At 46.7% G+C, this 17,665-nt stretch overlaps 1 protein-coding gene across 4 annotated transcripts in view; it reads left to right on the forward strand.

Annotated features, from left to right (window-relative positions):
• The window catches only part of PRKN (parkin RBR E3 ubiquitin protein ligase), a 1,207,894-nt gene extending 1,191,816 nt beyond the window's left edge, over nucleotides 1-16,078 (forward strand). For 2 of the 4 annotated variants that reach the window (XM_065931040.1, XM_065931041.1), the window contains exons 12-13: nucleotides 6,821-6,942; nucleotides 13,522-16,078. In XM_065931040.1, coding sequence (XP_065787112.1) covers nucleotides 6,821-6,942; nucleotides 13,522-13,837 — 438 coding nt within the window. In that variant the 3' untranslated portion in view covers nucleotides 13,838-16,078. Of the gene's footprint in view, nucleotides 1-6,820; nucleotides 6,943-13,518 lie in introns of all 4 variants that reach the window. The other 2 variants (XM_065931042.1, XM_065931043.1) reach the window with 1 other exon arrangement.
• The last annotated feature ends 1,587 nt before the right edge of the window (nucleotides 16,079-17,665 follow it).

A 17,665-nucleotide genomic window follows, 5' to 3' on the forward strand; every position in this document is an offset into this window, starting at 1 on the left:
CATCAATTCTTCGGTGCTCAGCTTTCTTCACAGTCCAACTCTCACATCCATACATGACCACTGGAAAAACCATAGCCTTGGCCAGGCGGACCTTTGCTGGCAAAGTGATGTCTCTGCTTTTTAATATGCTGTCTAGGTTGGTCATAACTTTCCTTCCAAGGAGTACTCATCTTTTAATTTCATGGCTGCAGTCACCATCTGCAGTGATTTTGGAGCCCCCCAAAATAAAGTCTGACACTGTTTCCACTGTCTCCCCATCTATTTCCCATGAGGTGATGGGACCAGATGCCACAATCTTAGTTTTCTAAATATTGAGCCTTAAGCCAATTTTTTCACTCTCCTCTTTCACTTTCATCAAGAGGCTCTCTAGTTCCTCTTCACTTTCTGCCATAAGAGTGGTGTCATCTGCATATCTGAGGTGATTGATATTTCTCCCAGCAATCTTGATTCCAGCTTGTGCTTTATCCAACCCAGCATTTCTCATAATGTACTCTGCGTATAAGTTAAATAAGCAGGGTGACAATATACAGCCTTGACGTCCTCCTTTCCCTATTTGGAACCAGTCTGTTGTTCCATGTCCAGTTCTAGCTGTTGCTTCCTGACCTGCATACAGGTTTCTCAAGAGGCACTTCAGGTAGTCTGGTATTCCCATCTCTTGAAGAATTTTCCACAGTTTATTGTGATCCACACAGTCAAAGACTTTGGCATAGTCAATAAAGCAGAAATAGATGTTTTTCTGGAACTCTCTTGCTTTTTCTATGATCCAGCCGATGTTGGCAATTTGATCTCTGGTTCCTCTGCCTTTTCTAAAACCAGCTTGAACATCTGGAAGTTCTCAGTTCACGTATTGCTGAAGCCTAGCTTAGAGAATTTTGAGCATTACTTTACTACCGTGTGAGATGAGTGCAGTTGTGCGGTAGTTTGAGCATTCTTTGGGATTGCCTTAGGGATTGGAATGAAAACAGACCTTTTCCAGTCCTGTGGCCACTGCTGAGTTTTCCAAATTTGCTGGCATATTGAGTGCAGCACTTTCACAGCATCATCTTTCAGGATTTGAAATAGCTCAACTGGAATTCCATCACCTCCACTGGCTTTGTCAGTGATCCCATAGCAGTGGGTACATCCAACCACTACTTGCGATCATTCCAGAAGGATTTGGACATCAGTACCAAGGATGCTCATAAAGGATGCTGAGAAGGATGTCAGTGGAGAGGCTCGCTGACAGCACTTTTCCCCCTGGGAATTGATAGTCGAAGGTCAAACAGTCTCCTGGACACAGAGGACCCGCTAGAAGGATGACCCAGCGCTTGCTTCTTGGTTCCCCGACATCAGGCAGGCACTCAGCAGTGAGGTGGGCCCCTGGCTGTCCTGCTTCCAGTGGATCCAGTTGGGCGAAGCCAAAGAAGCAAGAATGATGTTGACACAGGCGTAGAGGCCCCGAGGGCATTGTGGTGCTATCGGGGGCTCTGTTCTCCCGACGAGGAAGGAAGCCAGCAGCCGGGGGGAGCGGGCTGGGTAGTGAGAAGGCAGAGATGAAAAGGAGAAGGAAAACCCAGCCTCGGCTCTGCCCGTCGCGGCCTCGTCCACGTCGCCTTGAGAGCAGTTGCAACAGCTCAGGCAGAAGCGAGGACCGGCCGCGGGACCCTGGGCAGAGCAGGCAGTGGGGGGCGGGGGGGGTACTGCTGGGCTCCGAGGAGCCGACGCCCACCCGTGGCCTCAGCCTGGAGAACCTCTCTGTGGCCTTGCCACGGCCTTCAGCCCGGAGTCCTCTTTGCTGTTTGCCACATCACAGTAAAGGGCTTCCCAGGTGGCTCAGTTGTTAAAGAATCTGCCTGCTAACGCAGGAGACCTGGGTTCGATCCCTGAGTCAGGAAGTTCCCCTGGCGAAGGAAACGGCAACCCACTCCAGCATTCTTGCCTGGAAAATCCCATAGCCAGAGGAGCCTGGCGGGCTACAGTCCATGGGGTCACAAGAGTCAGACATGACTGAGCATCTGAGCACAGAGGAAATGCAAACTACTTACACAGAGAATAATAGTTTATCCGACCTTGTTGGATAAACAGCAACGTTCTACTTCGACTACCCTGGGGGTCCAGTGGTTTAGAATCTGCCTTCCGATGCAGGGAACCTGGGTTCAATCCCTGGTGCAGGAACTAAGATCCCACCTACCACAGGGAAACCAAGCCCGCGCAAAGCATTGAAGACCCAGTGCAGCCAAAATAAAAATAATAAATAAAGTTTTAAAAGCACTGGCCGCAGACCAGGTCTAAATATTAAAAAAGCAAAAACAACAAGCTCCTACTGTTTAGTACAGGGAACTATATTCCATATCTGGTGATAAACCATAATAGAAAGAATATATATGTATATCTGAGCCCAGCTTTCCTTATAGTCCAACTCTCACATCCATACATGACTACTGGAAAAACCATAGCTTTGACTAGACGGATCTTTGTTGGCAAAAGTAATGTCTCTGCTTCTTAATATGCTGTCTAGGTCGGTCATAACTTTTCTTCCAAAGAGTAAGCGTCTTTTAATTTCATGGCTGCAGCCACCACCTGCAGTGATTTTTAAACTACAGTTGATTTATAATATTGTGTTAGCTTCAGGTGTGCGGCGAAATGATTGAGCTATGCATGTATCAACTGTGTGGTCAGTCTCAGCCACGTCGGATTCTTTGTGACTCCGTGGGCTACAGCCCTCCAGGCTCCTCTGTCCATGGGATTTCCCAGGCAAGAATACTGGAGTGGGTTGCCATTTCCTCTTCCAGGGGATCTTCCCGACCCAGGGATAAAGCCTGTGTCTCTTGCCTGTCCTGCACCAGCAGGTGGATTCTTTACCATTGAGCCAAGGGGGAATCCTTCAATATATGTGTGTGTGTGTGTGTATAGATACATATTCTTTTTCAGGTTCTTTTCCATTATAGGTTATTATAAGATATTAAATATAGTTCTCTGTGCTATACAGTGAATCTCTGTTGTTTATCTATTTTATATATAGTAGGCGTACCTGTCAATCCCCAACTCCTAATTTATCCCTCCCCTCCACTCTTTCCCCACTGGTAACCATAAGTTTGTTCTCTGTGTCTGTGAGTCTGTTTCTTTTTTGTAAATAAGTTCATTTGTATTATTAAGTGTATTTATTTTGTACTCTGCCCCTGGTCATTCCAGTATCCACCACCTTTGCGGGTCAGATTCTGCAGTTTTGCATTTCTGCCACTTTCTCTCATGATAGCTTGTTTTCTTCTGTACTTGGTGACTTTTAAAATTGTGATCCCAGGTTTCTTGGAATTTTATTTGTGTGGTTTTTTGTTTGCTTGTTTGTTTTTGAGGTTTGGCTTTTTAAAGAGCATTACTCTACAGAAAATATTTTTGCTTCAGCTAGGTTCTTGGCTATACTGTCAAATTAACTTTTTGGCGTGAGGCTTTTTAAAGCTTAATCAGGTGGTATGAATTCTTTTCACAGATTTTTGTGCACGAGGCTTGTATGCGTGTGTGTAAGCAAAGTAATGTGAAGATCCACCTTCCACCTTGCTCTGGCCCAGGTTCCACCTCTGCTTGTAAAGACCAAGTCCTGGTTGTCCTGGGACTAGGAAAACCGGCCCACTGATAACATCAGATTCCTCCCTCCCTAAACCAGAAGGATTTTCTCTTTCTCATCCTGAGCTTCAGGGATTTTCCTGCCATTCCCATAAAATCAACCATTTATTTAGCAAAGACGTCTCTTGCTTACCTATTTATTTCATCCAGCATCTTTAGGTATATACACCTGGGAGCAATTACCTTTAGCATGCAGTGCGCCATGTTGCTGAAAAGCGGCATTTTCAAATTAGTCTTTGCTCAGTTACATTATAAATTTCTCTCATCTTCATGCCCCTCGTAAGCAGTTTTAAACCATCACTACAGAATTACAAGCTCCTGGACCTTAACAGAAAAAAAGAAAAAGCTAGGGATAGAGGGTCAGGGAAGACATGTACTTGAGATCTAAACCTACTTATTAAATCTTGCGACATTCTCATTCATCACAGCTTTATCACTGGGCTGTCGGCCAGGAATAGTCTTTACGTTGTCCCAGAGCCAAAGGAAGTCCTCTGTGACCTGCGGTTGCTTCTTTGTGTTAAACTGACTCTGCTTTATTCAAAGTAGTCACAAATCATGTGACTCTCTCTGAGTTATAAAGGACATATACCTTTGTGAACAGGAGAGCCGATTAAGAGAAAGGAATTGGTTTCACCTTAATGACCACCATCGGGGATATGCCCTTCTTGGCTCACAGGGTCCTATTCCAGATGACGGTTCAGTTGGCACCTTCATGGGCTGTATCATTTGTTCATTGACTCAGCTAAAATGTACTGAGCGCCCCCTGGGTGCAGGCCACTGTGCCAGACACTGGGGGGTCGAGGAGGACACAACCATGACCTTGGCGCTGGATGAATTCACTTTCTGTTGGAAGTAACAGAAACATAAATATTCGTTACCAGGAAACCATTAAATGCTGCCTCTGAGATGTAAAGACGGTTACTTCCCTCCTAAATGTGTTATTGTGAAGTTGCTCAGTCACATCCGACTCTTTGCAACACCATGGACTGTATGCAGCCAGCCAGGCTCCCCTGTCCGTGGGATTCTCCAGGCAAGAGTACTGGAGTGGGTTGCCAATTCCTCCTCCAGGGGATTTTCCTGATCCAGGGAATGAATCTGTGACTCCTGCTTAGCATGCCGATTCTTTACTCCTGAGCCACCAGGGAAGCCCATTTACTTCCTAATACTTCATTCATTCTTTTAAGACTGAAAACTTAAATGTTTCAAAAATCTGTAGACTCTGATGATGACAGGATACCAGCTGGATTGGCATCTGGGGTGAAGGCTCCACCCTCCAGAGTCCATACCTGACCTCGGTCCCTCCCGGGGCCGCGGTTTCAGGGGACGGTTGCTGTACTTACTGAGGCAGACATTTCCGACCACAGCGACCCCACACCTCTGGCTCTCACTGTCTTCACTCTCACAGTGTAGAAGACCTGCTAAGAGGCAACGGTGCTGGGTGGAGTTTGATCCTCAAAGTGCAAGGCTCTGGGCTAGAGCCCAGCGTGTGAGCATCTCTGCTTTGGGTTTCCACCCTCCAGGTTTCCCAAATCTTTGCATTCAGTCAGTCCCGGTACTGTTTTATACAAGGTGAGCATCCTGATACCTGGCCCTTGGCCTTTTTACTACTCAGAAGCTTCCTTGGTTTGATATCTGCCTGTCTTCTCCAGATTACCATGAGCATCCATTGAAATGAAGGAAATCAAAGTGCAAAACATAATGTGCTATAAATGTATAACACTTTATCAGTGTTATTATTAGAGTAATATCAGAGTGTTAGAGCATTTTGTATTATACAGTTTCTTCACTAACTGATACTTAAGTCATTTTTAGTAGTGTCCTAACCTAAAAATGGGCTTCCCACCTGTCAGTACAGGAGATATAAGAGACATGGGTTTAATCCCTGGGTCAGGAAGATCCCCTGGCGGAGGGCATAGCAACCCACTCCAGTATTCTTGCCTGGAGAATCCCATGGACAGAGGAGACTGGCAGGCTGCAGTCCACAGGGCTGCAAAGAGTTGGACGCCAGTGAAGCAACTTAGCACGCAAGCAACCTAAAAATAGGCCTGGGAATGTTTTAAGAGTCATCACAGATTAATAAAATGACTCGCATGTTTGTATTAATTTTAAAGCGTAGAAGAAAATTTTAAAATTCCGTAGAGGCCAAGATGGAGGGGTTCTGTTTGGATTACCAAGTGAAATATATTTCTAGACTGCAGAGCTCTTGTACTGAATCCAAAAATGTCCCAGCTCTTTCGTTGCACGTGTCACTCAACATTGAAGTAAGTGAAGAGATTGGAGTGTCTGAACAGAATATCTGCGGTGGCGCCTTGGAAATCCCTCCTCCTTTCTGTGGTCTGAGTCAGGGATAAGTCATTCCCCTGACGTGAATGACATTAGCAGGTATTTCTGAGAGCTTGTTGTAGAGGCCCAGGTCATTCATAGCAGCGCTTAGGGGGTGTCAGACACTTGTTTTTTTCGTCTTTAAAGACATTAACCCACTTGATTCTCGGCACAGAGCACTAGTCAGGTCGGTTTCCATCTGAGATGGGAACTTTCCGGGAGTTATGCAGGGTTCCCAAACCCGCCTACCCGGGTAGGGATTTGAACCCAGGCAGCTGGCTCCAAGGCCCATCTTGACCTCTGGCTGTTCCTGGCTCCTGCTGCAGTCTCCTCTGTCTCATCAGCTTCACCTCCCTCTTCCTGCCCCGTCTCATCGGCGACCACATTCCTGTCCAGGTGCAGGAATGCAAGATAGTAAGATGCTGAAGAAAGCTGAAAAGCGAAGATTTTGGAGTGACACAGACTCTTCTACTTATCAGCTTCAGGCAGTGGTTTAACTTGTCTAATCCTCAGTGTAAAATTAAACCTGGTACACACACCCGATGAGACATCTCACCAGAAGGGTTTCAGAGCCTGTCTCACCTTGCCCACCTATTCAGCACCCGAGAGATGTTGTTTATCACAGGTAGTCAAAACTGCACAAAGGAGGAGCTCAAACCACAGAGCCACACGGTCTTTTCCTGGCTTGTAAGCACGGGCCACGTGCCAAGAAAACCGTGTCAGGGCCTGTCCCGGCACAGCCAGGAACCGTGCACCACTTGTCGGGTGAGTTTCCCTCTGAGCTTCTTGCCTGAAGGCACCTCCATGTCTAAGAATTTCCAGGACAGAGTTTCAACGAACCCGTGTCCAGCCCATGATGAAGGTCTGACTGTCTTCTACCTCTGTCGTCTCTCCCCAGGCCTACAGAGTCGATGAGAAGGCGGCGGAGCAGGCCCGGTGGGAGGAAGCCTCCAAAGAGACAATCAAGAAGACCACCAAGCCCTGTCCCCGCTGCCACGTGCCTGTAGAAAAAAACGGTGAGTCTGGGCTGGCCAAAGAGCAAGGGTGCGCTGGGCTCTTCTCGGAGGGCAGCAGAGAAGTCAGGATCTGCAAGGGCTTGCTAGCTGGGGAGCCCATCGCTGGGGCTTTGGGGCCGTCTGGCCAGGGTTTGAATCTCAGCGCCCACGTCAAGCTTCTTAACCTCCTAAATGCAAGTCCTGGTCTGTAAAATGGAAAAGCTAACAACAGAAGTTGAACCACAACTATAGGATCAGGTGGCAGGATGGATGGCGAATGCTTCCCGGTGCCTGGCATAGAGAGAGCACTCAAGAAACACGAACTGCCCTTATCTTACTTATTATTAACACTACGGAACTCCCTTGGAGAAGGAACTGGCAACCCACTCGGGTATCCTGGCCTGGAGAATCCCGTGGACAGGGGAGCCTGGCGGAATACAGCCCATGGGGTCACAAAGAATGGACGTGACTCAGTGACTGACACAGACTGGAAACCTCCCAGTCTGCCGTTTCCCCGGAGTGCTCTGATACTGAGATACTCACCGGCGTGGGGCTGAGAGCTGGCCTGCTGTGAGGGAAACCCCGCCCGCAGCCCCGGCGTGGGCCCGGCAGCCTCTCTTTCCTCAGCTAAGGCCTGTATGGAAAGTCTTCTGTGGTGTTGGAGAAGACTCTTGAGAGTCCCTTGGACGGCAAGGAGATCCAACCAGTCCATCCTAAAGGAGATCAGTCCTGGGTGCTCATTGGAAGGACTGATGCTGAAGCTGAAACTCCAATACTTTGGCCACCTGATATGAAGAGCTGACTCATTGGAAAAGACCCTGATGCTGGGACAGATTGAAGGCGGGAGGTGAAGGGGATGACAGAGGATGAGATGGTTGGATGGCATCACCGGCTCGATGGACATGAATGTGGGCAAGCTCCGGTAGATGGTGAGGGACAGGGAAGCCTGGCGTGCTGCGGTCTATGGGGTGGCAGAGAGTCGGACACGATGAGCGGCTGAACAGCCCCCGAAGACAAATGTGGGAGCACCACAGGTTAAGTCCTTAGAATATATATGAGTCATCGTTATTCCTTCATGATCTGGACCGTTCCTGGGCCTGCAGTGGCCTGGCCCCAACCTGTAAAGAAAAGAGAGCAACAGAATGAGAGGAAAGAGCCTTGCTGGTCCTCACGGACTGAGCAGGGTTAAGAAAGCAGCCCAGGCCTTTTCACCAGAGAGCAGGCACAGCGCTGAGAAGCACCGGCCGGTGTTCTGTCTCGTGGGTCCTTAAAGGATGCAGATTCAACAGTAAGGGACCCACTCTGCTATTTTCAAAGGCCAGGAACCCTGGCTGTCTATCCCCTGGGGCCCAGAAGGGCACCTGATGAATACATACCCTGTTGAATGTAAAATGAGCTAGGAAAGGAGAGAGACACATACGTAGATACTTTTCTAAAATACAGTGGAGAAAATGAGCTGGAGAAAGACCCTGGGGTTAAGACCCTGGGCTTGCTGGTGGAGACGATGCCTGAGCCCAGAATGAGAATCAGTGTCATGAGGCAAGCAAGCCTCCAGGCAGCTGGCAGGTGCAAAGGCAGCAAGTGTGAACGGTCCACACAGTATGTGCAAGAAGCCCAGCTCGTTCCTGGATGAGGACGAGGAGCCTTGGCTGAAGCTGGTGGGTGCAGTGTAGGGCCCTGCGTGACCCAAGGGGCTTGGATTCAATTCTCTAAGGCAGGGCGCCACTGCAGGGCCGGAAACCCACCTGCTCAGATCAGCCTTGAGTCAGACCACACCTGCACCCCCAGAAGATGGAATTGAAGGCGTCAAGTGCTTCCTGACCATAGCAGTGTTCCCTAATCTGGCTCTTTCTATGAAATATTGTGATGGACGGACTATAATCATGGAAAACACTGATGTTTCACCTATAGACTTTTTTTTTTAATGTTCTACAACTGCTTTTAACTTTCACAGAATGTGTGTTCACTTTACCATCTCCATCACAGCATATCCAGGATCCTGACCATACGCACAAATCTGTCTTTTGGGATTCTGATCACTGGCGCAAGGCCCAGGGCCACATGGCCCTAACCCTACAGAGTTGTACAGAGTGAAATCAATAAAAGAGTGAAAACCTGGGGCACGTGCAAGTGTTCTTTAGGGCCGCAGGGACAGGCAAGCTTTCAAAGAACAAGGTAGAGCTAAGTATATTAAAAAAACGAAAAGTGCACAGGACGTATTGTTGAGCAAATAATGCTTCATTTGCAATTTTGTGTAGAGTGTGATTCTGAAGAATGAAGGGAGAGGTTTATCTTTTCTCAAAATTCTGTTTGAATCAACTGGAGATAAATGACTCATGTTTAGAAAGAGTCAGGCAGGGGCAGAGAATCTAAGAGACTGAGATTAAGCAGAACTGGATTTCATTTCAAGAAAACCTGATTCTCCCACTGGCTTAGAGGTCACACCTATAGATTTTTAACCTATGAACTGAAAAGCTGAACCTTTCAGCTAATTCATGATAGTCTACACTGTTCTGAAGGCTATCACTACAGCCTAAACCTAGGCTCTATTAGAAAAGCTAGTTTCTTTTGTAAAACTGTAAAGCTCTATAAAATATAATCTTTCATTCAATTTTTTAAAATTAAAGAAAAAAGAGAAAACATTTTATATAACAGTGCAAAGGGGGAGACAATCTGTAATATTCTAAGTACTTATCCTAATCAGTGGGATAAATAATCACATGTTTCTAACACTGAAAGTTATATATAACTAGTTTTTTGCTTTTTTTTAAGAAAAGCTAGTTTCATGATAGTTTTCCACCTAAATGTTTCATATTTAACTGAATTCCAGAAGAGTAGTTCCTCCTTCAGCAAAGCTGTCATGATCATGAGAATTCTCACCATTTTAAACGCAGGCTAAACCTTTGCACTTGCTCCTATAACACCCTTCAACCTCCAGAAGTTCTTTCTTCACTTCTACCAGTTCCATCTCAAACCAGTGAGATCCTGGTTCCCTTCCCTGCTCCATAGGGCCTGTTGCCGGTTAAATCTGCCTTCAGCTTGTTCCAGAACTTCAGCTCTCTCATTAAATCTGATGGCAGAGTGGCCAGCCCAGGCCGTGGTGTCGGCTCTGCACAGCCTGGGCTTTCCATGGTTTGAGCATCGTCAGGAGACAAGGTTCTCTAAGAAGAAAGAGATTTTCTCCATCCAAATATCCACAAATCAGTATGACATCAGGGACTTCCCCGGTGGCTCAGATGGTAAAGTGTCTGCCTACAATTCGGGAGACCTGGGTTCAATCCCTGGGTTGGGAAGATATCCTGGAGAAGGAAATGGCAACCCATTCTAATGCTCTTGCCTGGAGAATCCCACAGACAGAGAAACCTGGTAGGCTACAGTCCATGGGGTCACAAGGAGTCAGACACGACTGAGCGACATTTACTTATAAGCTGGTGAGATTTTTAGAGTTGAAGGCCCTGACGTTTCTCCATTTTATGGGGTCTAGAATATTCCTTCTGTATTACATACCAGGAAGAAAAGAGAGTTAACAAAATGATTGTCTTCTCTCCTGCTGTTTCCTTTTTTCTTATTCTGCTGTGCCATTGTGAGTCCAGATTCTATAACAAAATCTCACTTGTTAATGCTAGTGTTCAAGATCCATTAAGATTTCAGTGTAGGAAAAATTCTCAAGCTTTCCTTCAGCCTCCCTTTAATATTCAGCTAATTTGAACGCATTGCTTAAGCATTCTTTATGATATTCCAGAAAATTTTAAGTGACTATACAGTATTATACTAGTATATTATTGAAATCCTAAGTGCACAGTCAGTAAATATGTGTTGAAAATACTCAATCCTATAATTGTGTAATCCTAATTGGGAAATATTAAAAGTATCACAATGAGTTTTTCCCTTTATTTTCCACATACGTAAATACTTAAATGCCCTTTAAAGCAAACCAAAAAGAAGTAGAAAAGTATGGGATTTTAAATACCCTTCAGTTAGCCTAAAACAAATGCCTGTAGTTACATATTCATAAATATTTTATATTAGTGCAAGTTCTCATGCCAAGCTTTTAATATAAAAACGAGACAGCCCTGAAGCAATTATTTGGAAAATTTGGCAAGGAAAAAAAATGGCTTAACAAGATAATTGGTAAAATTGAATAATGGAGCGCATTCAATGCTAAGTGAGATTCAAGCAAAGAAACCAACTCTGCCTGGATTGTCTGGGAAATTCGCTCACAAACAGTTCTCTGCATACAGCTTTATACAAATAATGTTCCCTTCACGTCACAGCAGACTTGCCGTCTGATCCCCAGACGCAAATGCAGTTAACAAACTGGGGAGGTGGGGAATCCCAAAATAAGTCCCCAAATAAGGGACTTTTCATTTCGTCCTGGAAAGGCCCTGTTTCCTGAATGAAAGAACGTGGCAATCACTCAGATCTTGGCCAAACCTCTGGCTTCACACTGTTCGTTTCTTTTCGGCTGTGTTGGGTCTTCCTTGTTGGAGTCGAGCTTTTCTCTAGTTGCGGTACATGGGCTTCTCGCTGCAGTGGCTTCTCCTGCTGCAGAGCCCCGGCCCTAGGACACGTGGGCTTCGCGCGTCGCGGCTCATGGCCCACAGAGCACAGGCTGAACCAACGGCGGTCACACGGGCTGAGTCCTCCGTGGCATGTGGGGTCTTCCTGGGTAAGAAATCGAAACCGTGTCTCCGGCCCTGGCAGGCGGATTCCTTCCCAGGGAGCCACCGGGGAAGCCCCGGCTATACACATAGAAGTTACTCAACCCTGAGAAAGTTCTGCAGCCAGCCAATACCCTTAGTCTCACAAGGCGCTTTTGAGGAGTGAATGGCATAACAGATGGAGAGCACCTACCGCACTTCATTACTTTCTCACTGCCCTCACCTTGGGGGTCTCCTGGTAACTCGGGTGGTAACGAATCCGCCTGCGATGCAGAGCCCATCATGCAAAAGGCCAGGCTGCAGGAAGCACAAGCTGGAATCAAGGTTGCCGGGAGAAATATCAACAACCTCAGATAGGCAGGTGATACCACTCCGATGGCAGAAAATGAAGAGGAACTAAAGAGCCTCTTGATGAGGGTGAAAAAGGAGAGCGAAAACGCTGGTTTAAAACTCAACATTCAAAAGCTAAGATCATGGTATCCAGTCCCATCACTTCATGGCAAATAGATGGGGAAAAAGTGAAAACAGTGGCAGATTTTATTTTCTTGGGCTCCAAAATCACTGTAGATGGTGACTGCGTTCATGAAATTAAAAGACTCTTCCTCCTCAGAAGAAAAACTATGACAAACCTAGACAGCATATTAAAAAGCAGAGACATCACTTTCCTGATAAAGGTTCATATAGTCAAAGCTATGGTTTTTCCAATAGTCATGTATGGATGTGAGAGTTGGACTATAAAGAAGGCTGAGGACCAAAGAATTGATGCTTTCGAACTGTGGTGTTGGAGAAGACTCGTGAGAGTCCCCTGGACTCCAAGGACATCCAACCAGTCAATCCTAACGGAAATCAGTCCTGAATATTCATTGGAAGGACTGATGCGGAAGCTGAGCCCCAGTACTTTGGCCACCTGATGGGAAGAGCAAACTCCTTGGAAAAGACCCTGATGCTGGGAAAGACTGAGGGCAGGAGGAGAAGGGGAAGACAGAGGATGAGATGGTTGGATGGCATCACTGACTCAGTGGGCACAAGAATGAGCAAACTCTGGAAGATGGTGATGGACAGGGAGGCCTGGCGTGCTGCAGTCCATGGGGTCACAAAGAGTCAGACTTAGCAACTGAACAACAATCCTCATCTTAATACAATTTTGAATAGCACGAAGGATCGTATTCACTATTAAATGCTTTTAAAACAGCTGTCCCAACTCCTGTATTATGAATTTTTTGAAGACAAGTAACACTGAAGAAATGATAAAAATTACTCATGGTTTATATTAACATTGTTATTTATTAAGTTGCTAAATACATTATTGTATACTTAAAATATTAAATTTACTATATATTTAAGTAAGGAATTGACCCCTGGCTGTGAAACACAAAGTGTTTGCTTTTTAAAACCCATCTCAAGAAAAGTCAGTAAACTCAGATTTATGAATAAAGTTTGTCTTCGATGAACGTGGCATGCTTCGATCTCAAACCATTTCTTTTCTTAAAGAACATTCATTTATCTTTATTTTGGCTGTACTGGGTCTCAGTTGCAACATACGGGAATTTTAGTCCTGGCATGTGGGAGCTGGTTCCCTGACCAAGGATGGAACCCAGGCTCCCTCCATTGGGAAGCATGGAGTCTTAGCCACTGGACAACCAGGGAAATCCTCATTTAAAAAAAAAATAAATGTATTGGCGTATAATTGATTTACAATGTTGGGTTAGTTTCAGGGACAAATTGAACCCGTCTTCTTTAGATTCTTTCCCATACAGGTTATTCACTCCCTTCTTCATGAAGGTCAGAACTTTAGCACTTGTTCTCTCTGATCTGTTTTCTTCCGTTCAGACTCTGCCCTTGGTTGCTTGCGGTAATGCCACGGGCAAGTCCTTCGCTGGCCCGGGGCGGGTGTGGGGGTGTCGCCCAGGCGCTCACCCGTGTCCCCTCTCTGCCCGCAGGAGGATGCATGCATATGAAGTGCCCGCAGCCCCAGTGCCAGCTCCAGTGGTGCTGGAACTGCGGCTGCGAGTGGAACCGCGCCTGCATGGGGGACCACTGGTTCGACGTGTAGCTGCAACGGTGGCCGCGCAGGCGCACTCACCGCCGTCCTGCTGGGAAACGCGCGGCGCCCTGCTGTCTTCTGCTTTTCCTCTCTCTAAACACACACACACACATGCACGCACGCACATGCACGCACGCACATTTCCAGTTCTTTCCAAAACCACCAAAGCAAAGTTATCGGAGAAGCTCCCAGGATCCCCGTCTCCGGGCCCCTGAAAAACAGTCGAGCTAGTGATGAGTCCAGCCGGAAGTATTCCCAAGCCTCAAAAAAATATACTCACAGTCAGAGCGCAGATGACGGTGCAGTTCCCCGTCTGTGTGCGGTGTCTTTCATGAGTTAATCCAAGTCAGGCTGGATAAATATACAGAGACGGATTTCTCAGACTCAGTTAACCTGCCTTTTACCTCCAGCAGATATTGGGAAGAAGCCTTTGGTGGGGTGGGGAATGATTTCGAGGGACTGTTCCCTGTGGTTCTCTGAAAGACTGCAGTGAATTCTGAGGACTTCCTGCATAGTTTAAATATCAACGGACTTATTTAAATCTTCAGGGAGCATCTATTCCCAAAGAGCCACAGGCAGTAGTCAAAACTGCCTGTTTATCCTCAAGAATTCTATATTTATATCTTGCATTAATGAAACATCAACTCTGCATGAATCAGCTTGTCAACTAAGTGAGAAATTATGAAAATTAATCTGAACACTGAATGTTCAAAATGTATCTATTTGAACATTCATTCCATTTAACTCTCTGCAACTTTAGAAGTTGTTTTTCTGAAAACATTACAAAATCTAGAACTTTATTTTAAGCACTCATTTTGAACATGAAAAATAAGCTTATGCGTCTGGTTTCACTGTACATGTGATGAATAAGGTGCCTCTGAAGGAGACACTGTTAGAAATGAGTTCAGTAATGATCCTCAGTGTTAACAAACACGCGGTTTATTAAAGCAGAATCTCTAAAGAAGGAACCTTTCCAGCCCGTCAGAATGAAACCAGGCAAATCAGAAGGATCATGCTCTTTCTGTCTGCCTGGACCACATTAATTACACTTTTTTATATCAGAGTATATTTTCTTCTGGATCTCTTTCAGATCTGATTCAAATTGCAGTTGTCAAAGGGAAACTGCAACAATAACAACGAAAGTGCCTAGAAAGGATAAAGGGGTCACTGCAGATGAATTGTGATGTGGAATCAAAATACAATATAAGTGTAATTAACCAGGTTCAGGGCAACCCACACGGGGGCTCTGCCCACCCAGTGGGTTACTCAGAGTTCTTTTCTCTAGGATTGTAAATGCACAGGGGAATATTTCCTCACATTAGCATAGCTTGAATTGGATTGCTGATCAAGTTTTCATCCTTGTATTATGAGTCACTCACAGTGCATCAAAGAGACGTGTTTACGCTGAATGCCACAAGCCTCCACGGCACAGTGTATGGGTGGAACAGTCTAACCGCTGTCTTTTGTTCTCATCGTCCGCCTTCTCGGAAAGGTGGTGATGATCCCTGAGGGTGTGATCACTCTCCTGCGAGCGCAGGGCTTCTTTCGGATGGATTTGGAGACCGGTAGCCACCCTCGTCTTTGTAGACATAGCACCGGAAATCCTTGCTGGAGGGAGAGGGGGGGACCTCAGCAAGCTCCCGCAGATGTCCTGCGCCCCTGTCCCTAAGCGTCCATCCAGGGACTGTCCCACCTCCCTCCCTCCCTCCGAGCTCCCGAACCTGGGAGTGATGGGTGGGAGACAGCCGCATCAGTGGGGAAGGCATCACGTGGCTTCACTCTGTTGAAAATCCAGCCTCCCCATTATGGCCCCGAGGCTGCCAGCTCCTGTCGGGGTGCCTATGGGTGGTACAGAGATGACGCAGAGCTGGTTCCTCAAGTGAAAGGGAGGCAGGGCACCAAACTTGAGCCTCCCTTGCGGTTGGCTGGCATCAGGGCTCAGCCTAGAACCCGCTGGGGGCCCACCTGCGCGTTATCAGCGGTCCCAGCAGCTCCTTACTCCTGACCCCGCAGGACAATCAGATGGCCCCCTCCGACGTGGGGAGCTCCCCATGTTTCACACCCTCCACGGGTCTGAGGTTTAATGATGCTGCTGTTATTGCCTCCTCCCCGATTTGCATGGTTTGTTGGGGGTGCCGAGCTGAGCAAGGTTCGCTCCCACTTGTTCCGGCAGTAGAAGCCCTAGTTTCTCTGCTCTTTTCCTGGTGGTAGCCTCCTTTTATTCTTTTTTTTTTTCCTTCAAAATAGCATAAATTGATTCTTAAAACAAGTTAAAGAACAAACAGCCACTATAAATGAGGCTGAATCACAAACCACTATAAATGAACATGTCTGAGCACTGAACGGTGTCACAAAAAATGTGAATCTAGCAAAAAAAAAAGAAATAAAAGTCTTTACAGAAGAGTCTTTATTTTTCTCTAAGTTGTGTAAAGAAATGCTCAGCAACAGTTGTCTAGGGTCATACTCAAATTGTCAATAAAAGAATCGAAAGAGTGTCTGAGTCCATCTCTGAAGCTACATTGTCCATAAATACTGAAGGCGGGGAGGGTAGCCCAGGAGGTGTCACCTGTGGCCGAAAAGGGTTGCCGAGTGAGCCCGTGGCCATCCTGCTCTCCATTCTGAGCTCCAGGTTAATCCTGGTGGTTTATATTCTTTCTGAAGATTTACTTATTTGTTTACCTGTGTGCAGTGGTGCATCATTGTTGCTGCGCTCTGGCTTTCTCTAGTTGCGGCGAGCGAGGGCTACTCTTCCTGCGGTGGACAGGCTTCTGGCTGCGGTGGCTTTTGTTTCCAAGCACAGGCTCCAGCCGTGTGGTGGGTTTCAGTCGCTGCGGCACACGGGGTCAGCAGTTGCAGTTCCCGGGCTCCGGAGCGCGGACTCAGTGGTTGTGGCACAGAGATTTCGTTGCTCCGTGGCATGTAGGATCTTCCCAGACCAGGGATCCAGCCCGTGTCTCTTGCATTGCAAGGCGAATTCTTAAACCCAACTGGACCACCAGGAAGCTTCCTGCTTGTTTTTTAAAACCAGGTACTTTCTTCACTGCCATCAAAATTTTAAAAGGTCTCTTCAGGGAGGCGGGGGAGGGAAGGATTGGGAGTTCAGGGTTAGCAGATGCAGACCAGCATATGTGGCATGGATAAACATCAAGGGCCTACTGTGGAGCACGAGGAGCTATATTCAACATCCTGGAACATAATGGAGAGAACAGGAAAAAGAATATATATGTATAACTGAGTCGCTTTTCTGTGCAACAGAAATTAACACAGCCTGGTGAGTGCTAGTCAATCGGTCATGTTTGACTCCATGGGCTGCAGCGCCCCAGGCTCCTCTGTCCATGGAATTCTCCAGGCAAGAATACTGGCGTTCACTGCCATAAGCAGCTGGTAGATTTTTTAAAGTTATGGTTTGCTTTTTTAGAGCCCTGTTTAAAAAAAAATTTTTTTTTTTAGTGTATTGAAATACAGTTGATTTACACAATAAATCAACTGTATTTCAATACATTTTAAATAAATATGTTTCAATAAATTTTTAAATAACCCAACTCCATTTCAATACATCTTTAAATAAGTCAACTAAATTTCAATATATTTTTTAAAAAATTTGACAGGGCTCTAAAAAGCAAACTATAGCTTAAAAAATCCACCGGTGACTTTCCTGCCTTCTCAGCGCACTTTTCTACGTGGATGTTTAAGACGAGCTTGAGCTGGAAGCGCCCACAGGGCCCCGCCCGCCCCTGCAGGAGCGCTGGGTGACGGCGCTGCCCTCGGCGTGGGCGTGCGGTGCGGCATTTCTTGGAGGCTCTGTCAGTGGCTGCCCATTGTTCACTTCACAAGGGGTCCGTGTCTGAGCGAGGCGGACGGGGCATTCCTGGGGGGGGGGGGGGGGGGGCAAGCCGCATACCCCGAGGGCCCCTGGGGGCCAAACCCCGCAGGAAATGCCTGGAGGAAGCTCGGTGTTTCTAGGAAGGAAGGCAGAAAAAGCAGGGGGCAGGGGAGAGTGACTCCATTGCTTCCCTGTGCGTGAACCTTGGGGTAATAGCAGC

This window comes from Muntiacus reevesi, chromosome 3 (assembly GCF_963930625.1).
Source record: "Muntiacus reevesi chromosome 3, mMunRee1.1, whole genome shotgun sequence".
In the NCBI taxonomy this organism is placed as follows: domain Eukaryota; kingdom Metazoa; phylum Chordata; class Mammalia; order Artiodactyla; family Cervidae; genus Muntiacus; species Muntiacus reevesi.